At 68.5% G+C, this 5,791-nt stretch overlaps 1 protein-coding gene across 1 annotated transcript; it reads left to right on the top strand.

The window, feature by feature from the left end:
- The first annotated feature begins 358 nt into the window (after positions 1-358).
- SOHLH1 (spermatogenesis and oogenesis specific basic helix-loop-helix 1) lies at positions 359-4,803 on the top strand. The gene is made up of 8 exons (XM_046023043.1): positions 359-518; positions 726-939; positions 1,381-1,528; positions 1,867-1,988; positions 2,074-2,171; positions 3,254-3,440; positions 3,886-3,956; positions 4,483-4,803. The coding sequence occupies exons 1-8, from the start codon at positions 359-361 to the stop codon at positions 4,698-4,700; spliced, it is 1,218 nt and encodes a 405-aa protein (XP_045878999.1). The 3' UTR covers positions 4,701-4,803.
- Positions 4,804-5,791: the final 988 nt, after the last annotated feature.

Consider the following 5,791-nt stretch of genomic DNA (forward strand, 5'->3'; position numbering starts at 1 on the left):
CTGCAGAACCTTCCAGAAACCCTCAGCTGCTCCTCCTCCTCTCCCCACACCTATGGCTGCCCCCGCCTCAGGCAACACCCACTGCTCCGTGGGGGGCCCGCCCCCGTCCAGAAAACCACTCCACCCTCCTGCCCTCCTTCCCGGGGTAGCCTTCGCCTGCGTCCCCCTCCCTAGCCAGGCTCCCTGAGGGCAGGCCCGGCCTGGCTGGTGGCTGAGCGCAGTGAGCGGGCGTGGGAGCGGCCGACCCCGGACCCCCGACCCCCGGGGAGAGAGCAGAGGAGCACCCAGGTCGGCGGACTCCAGCCTCAGAGCCCGCAGACCACGCCCGCACCCCGCCCCGCCCCGCAGCTTCTGCGGGATGGCCGGGGAGGGTGCGGGCGGGGCTGCACGTGGGGCAGGGGCCCACGTGAGTGGGCGGAGCCGGCCTGACGCATGCGCAGGTGCGGGGCGCGTGGTTGCGTCCCTGCAGCTGCGCTCATGGCGTCCTGCGGCCCTGGGGCTGCGCTTGGGGGGTGCAGGTGAGGAAGTGGGGGCGCTGGAGGGGTCAGGCGGAAGGCCTCTGCTCAGGGGTGCGGGGCTGGGGACCCGAGCTGCAGGTCCCCGTCCGGCGGGACCGCCTGGGGCAGGGCACCGTGCGCAGGCCTTGTGCGGGGCGGCGGGCCAAGGGGGGCCCTGGGCAGCAGCAGCCCCGACCGCGCCCGGCGGCCCCCAGAGACGGCCGTGAGGGCCCCTGGGTCCCGGCGGCCTTTTCCGGGGTTCACGGAGCTCCACGCTCTTGTCTGTCCCGGGCAGTGCCTCGTCCCCATCCAGCGTCCAGGGCTGCAGCGAGGACTACGGCCAGGCCGCCCGCCTGGTCAGGGTGCCCCCCGAGCGCCCCGGCTCTGGCTTCGGCTCCAGCCTTGGCCTCCCGAGGAACGTGCTCAGCGAGAGGGAGCGCAGGTGGGCGGAGGACCGTCCTGGGCTTGCCGGGGCCGTGTGGTGGGGCGGTGGACATCAGACGGGGCTGTGACGTGGGTGTGGGGTGTGGGCAGTGGGCCGGGGATGTGGGGGCCGTGCAGTCAGCGGGCAGTTAGCATGTGGCAAGAAAACCCCAGGGAGGGGCTTCCAGGGCCCACCTGGGCAGCCCCCTCTCTGACCCCGGGGCCTGGGCGGCTCAAGGGTGTGCCTCCCGGGTCTCTAGCAGGGGTGGTGCAGGGATAGGCGGCCAGAGCTGGTGCAAAGATCCGGGTAGCCTGTGGCCCACAACCCAGAAGGGCTCACCTTGTTCCGAGAGCTGCCCAGGGGTGAGCCCGGGGTCCCTCTGAGGGGAGAGCCGGTGGCCGTGGTCCTCGCTGGCCAGGGCCGGGTGGGCTGCCGGACATGTGGCTTGTCTGGAAGCAGGAAGCGGATCTCGGTGAGCTGCGAGCGCCTGCGGGCCCTGCTGCCCCGTTTTGACGGCCGGCGGGAGGACATGGCCTCGGTGCTGGAGATGGCCGTGCAGTTCCTTCGGCTCGCCGGCACCCTGCTTCCCAGCCAGGAGCCGCACCCCGTGAGTGGCGTTCGGGCCCGGGCCGCACTGCGCGGAGGAGCTGTCGGGGACAGGGTGGCTGTGATGGCGGTGGGGCGGTGTTCTCTGTTTGTGCCGGTTCCAGCTGTCCGTGCACCGTCTCCCCCAGTGAGGCGGGAGCCCCCAGGAACAGGCTTGGGCCCCGCTTCAGTCCCTGACGTCCCCTCCGTCCACCGTTCTGCTCTTCCGGGCTGTGGTCTGTGCTCAGGCTGAGCCTCTTGGACCCCCGCGGGGCAGCCCGTGACGACCCGTGCCTGCGTTTCCTGTGTGTGTGTGTGTTGCTCGGCTGTTGTCGGTTATGAGACTTGTTTCCGTTTTAGGTTCTGGGTCCGTCCAGGGAGGTGTGGCGCGAGTGGCCGACGGACGTTCTACCGCAGGGCCTGTCGCGTGAGGGCGCAGCAGGGTCCCCAGACTGTGGCACGGGAGCCTCCGGCCTGACTGTGTTAGTGTCCCCTGGGGGCTGGGGGGCCCATGGGGGCGGCAGGGGCAGACCACTCAGGATCTTCCTCTGTCTTCATGTCACTTAGGCCACCGGCTGCTGTGAGCTGTGGGACCGCGGGCGCAGGTGAGGACGAGGCCCTGCGGGGGGCGGCCGAGGTGGTGGAGGGGCCGCCAGTCCTCCCTGGTAAGTGAGAGCGGGTCCCGGTGTGGATGGGTTTGGTGTCTTCAGCAGCGGACAGGCTTGGGCTGCAGGATGGCTTCTGAGCCCGGGGCACGGCAGGGTCCATTCTTCAACGAAGTTTGGTACTGTCCGGGGTCTCATCGTGACACCCCCACGTGTCGGGGTGAAGCTCGGGGACCCCACGCTGCTCTCAGCTGCGGCAAACAGGTTCACGGGCGCTGCCGAGAGCAAGGGCATGGCTGAGGTTCCCGGGCTTCTCGGCTGCAGGCTGTCCTTTGTCTGTCCTTGTCCTTCTTTGTTGGGGAGCAGCGTCCAAGTTTTTGCTCCCCGAGGACAGGCCCCCAGTCCTCCTTCACCTTGGGTCTCTGGGGTCCCTGGGTCCCATCCTTGTGCCTGCTGCTGGCCATGGCTGTGCCCGGCTCTCTCGAGCAGCCCCCACACAGCCTGGGCTTCTTGGCGCCCTCCTGGTCCCGTCTTCTGGAGCCGCGTGAGTCACAGGCTCTGCACGGGGAGGGCGCCTGTCCTCCGCTTCTGTGCAGCCACGCGCGCAGGACATTTCCGATGACTGCGGCTGCCTCGTGCTGGACCCCGCCGCCCAGCCGTCTGTCGCTCCTTGGGTGTGAATGGCCGTGGGTGGTTTAGGCCCCATGCACTTGACTGCCTTGGGAGCCAAGGCTATGCCTTCTGATTGCCCGAATGTGCCCATGGAGTGGGGGAGGGGACCTCCTGTCACCAGGGCTGGCAGCAGAGCTGGGGCCTCCGGGGGCCTTGGGGCACCGAGGGCAGGTGTGAGGGTGCAGAGGTCACGTGGCAGGGAGTGAGACCCAGGGGTGGAGGCTGGGGTAGGGACTGTGGGCAGCTGGGGCCGTTCCACATCTGAGCTCTAAGGGCCGAGCTGAGGCCAAGCGGGTGTCTCTTCTGAGAAGCTTCCCTGAGCCCAGTCACCTAGCACCACGGCCCTGGGTGTCTGTCTCTGGGTCCTTTGTCTGTCTCCTGCTCCTGAGCTCTCCTGTCCCTGTGCCGGGGACTGTGGATGGGGCCGAGGGCTTGTGGGGAGGCTACCCTGCACCTGCCTTCTGTCGTAGAGCCCTGCAGCCTGCTGTCCCAGCCCCCAGGCCCAAGTCCTTCCGAGGTCCTGAGGCCGCCCCCACTCTGGCCTCCCCGCGCGTGGCAGCCGCCCTCCCCCCTGGTGAGTGAAGAGGCTCCGATCTGCCTGGGCCGGGCGGGGCCCCCAGCGGATGGGGCCGACCATGTTGGGACGCTGGACACCAGGTGGGTGCCCGGGTGGGCCTTTGCGGCAGCCGGTACTCGGCCCCCCGCCCCCCCATCATGGTCTGTGCCCGGGCCGCAGCTGGCTGCCCGGGCCCGTTTGAGCCAGACGCCGCCGTGTGGCTTTCTGACGCGTTTCCAAAAACATCGTCGTGTTTCTAGCCGGTCTGTGTTTTGGCTGATAGTAAACGAGTTTGTGTTTTGTGAGCGTGCACCAGCTGGGGCGTGGGAAGGGAGCGTGGCAGAGGCTGGAGGGAAACCAGCAGAAGCGGGTGGCGGGATGGGCCCGTCTGTCCTCGGTGGGCAGGTTCGGTCTTGTGGTGGGGGAGGGGCGCCCTGTTCATCCTGAACCTGAAGCCACCTTGGAGCTCCTGCACTTTCCCCTTGACATTTAGGGAGTTGGGCTCAGCTGGGGTCACTCACGATGGCGTCTTCTGATCCCGTGCAGGCCCGTGTTGGGATGTGATGTGGAAGACGGGGCGTCCTGCTTGCTGAACGCCGGTCCCGACTGGTGGCTGGGTGAGCGGGGGTGTGTGCCTGGGCCATGCTGCAGGGTCTCAGCCAGTCTGGGTCAGGGGCCGGGCAGGTGGCTGGGAGGCACGGGGAGGGGTGAGTGGGCTCACCGTGCTGGGTGCTACCGAGGTTCTGCTGCCTGTCTCTGAGCCGGTGTCCTCTGTGCTGGTGGTCGTCGAGGTCCCGGGGTGGGGAGTACAAGGCGGCACGTGTGCACGTAGTGCCTGTGTGAGCGTGGCGTGTGGGGCTGGCTGCGGGTCTGTGTGTTCCCTCCCTCCAAGCATCCCTGCGAGGGCATCAGGACAGGAGAGAGCAGGACGTCTTTGAGATGAGCCATGTGGGCCGTGGTTTCCCGTTGTGCTCTCATGGGTCCTCCCGGGTCTCCAGCACGGCCAGCAGGAGTGGGCTCGTCCGCCTGTCGTGGCACTCGGGAGTCAAGGGCTTCCAAGCTGGGCAGGACAGAGAGGGGCGGGCCTCTTCTGCACCTTGACCCGCCGTTGGCCACAGATTGACGTGTCCGCTCTGCTTCCAGGGTCCGTGGAGGGCAGAGGTGCCCGTGCCCCTTCTCGGAGTGCGGTCAGGAGCAGCCTGCTGGACAGGGCCGAGCCAGGCTTCCCAACAGACCCCGAGCCCGGCCTCCACGAGCTCCCGGATGGCCCCCTGGAGCCATGGGGCTCGGATGCAGGCTGCCCCAGCCTGGCCCTGCGGGAGGAGATGGACAGTATCTTCCCCGACTTCTTCCCCGGCTAGGGGGCGGGGAGGGCCCGTGCCGCACGTGTCCGGTGCCGTGCGGCTCATTTTGGGTTCGGGAGGCAGCGGCGCTGAGCTGTGGCGAGGCTGGCGGGCTGCAGCCGTGGAGGCTGATTAAAGGCGGGGCGGCGACCCTGCGGAAAGCGGGACTTGGGGAGCGTCTGTGTAATCAGTGCCATTCACTCGTTCCCTGGGCAGATGGCGCGGCTTCCGCGTGGAGCGTGGGCACCTGCCCGGGGCTTTGTTTTGGCGCCGTTCTTGGCCTTGTAGAGTCTGTAAATAGTCCTGCAGCCTGGGGAGGGCTCCGGGGCTGACTTCTGCGCTCCCGGCCGGCTCCCTGGAGCTGTGCTCCCTCGGCACCTCTCATGCCCTGAGGTTGGTCCGAGTGGCCCTCATGGTCCAAGGGTCTGTGGAGGGAGGCCCTGGTGCTCTCAGCCACAGCCAGCGCCCCGAGGGAAGGGCTGGACTCCCTGCCTTCGAGGTTGGGTGAGTCCTGTGCACTCCTCTCTCAAGGTGTGGGTGTGCCTGGGCCAGAGGCCATCTGGTGTCAGCATCTGGACCCTTCTCCTGGCCAGCACAGCTCCAGTCCCAGCGGCTCTGGACCACTGGGGGCTGGGGAAGGCCTGGGTTACTGGGAGGAGCATCCCCAGCCCCCGTGGTCAGGTGCGGCGGATCCTGCCCAGCTTCTCACCCCCTTTCAGTTCAGCAGAGGCGGGTTCATGTCCCTGACCCAGGCTGGCCAGGGCCTCACTGCTCTGCTCCTGCTTGCGCCTTTCTGGAGCCGCCCCAGCCCCCCGTGACCCTCCAGCCCAGCGAGTGCTCCGGGGGCCAGAGGGCTCCCTGTTCTCCAGGAGAGTAGGTTCTCCTGACTGTGAGTCCTGAGCCCCTGGCCCAGGCTGCCTGCCCCACACCTGCATGCGTTTCCATTCCTGCAGCCGGAAAGTTCCATTCATTCTGTGAGTCACTGCAGACGACCGTGAGGAGCGGCTGGCGTGGGATGGAAGCTCCGGCAGAGCGAGCCCGCGGTGCAGCTGGAGGAGAGCCAGGCAGTGGCTGGGGGGGCGCTTGCGGGAGGCCAGGTGCCCACGGGG

The sequence above is a fragment of the Meles meles genome, chromosome 11 (assembly GCF_922984935.1).
Source record: "Meles meles chromosome 11, mMelMel3.1 paternal haplotype, whole genome shotgun sequence".
Taxonomy (NCBI): Eukaryota; Metazoa; Chordata; class Mammalia; order Carnivora; family Mustelidae; genus Meles; species Meles meles.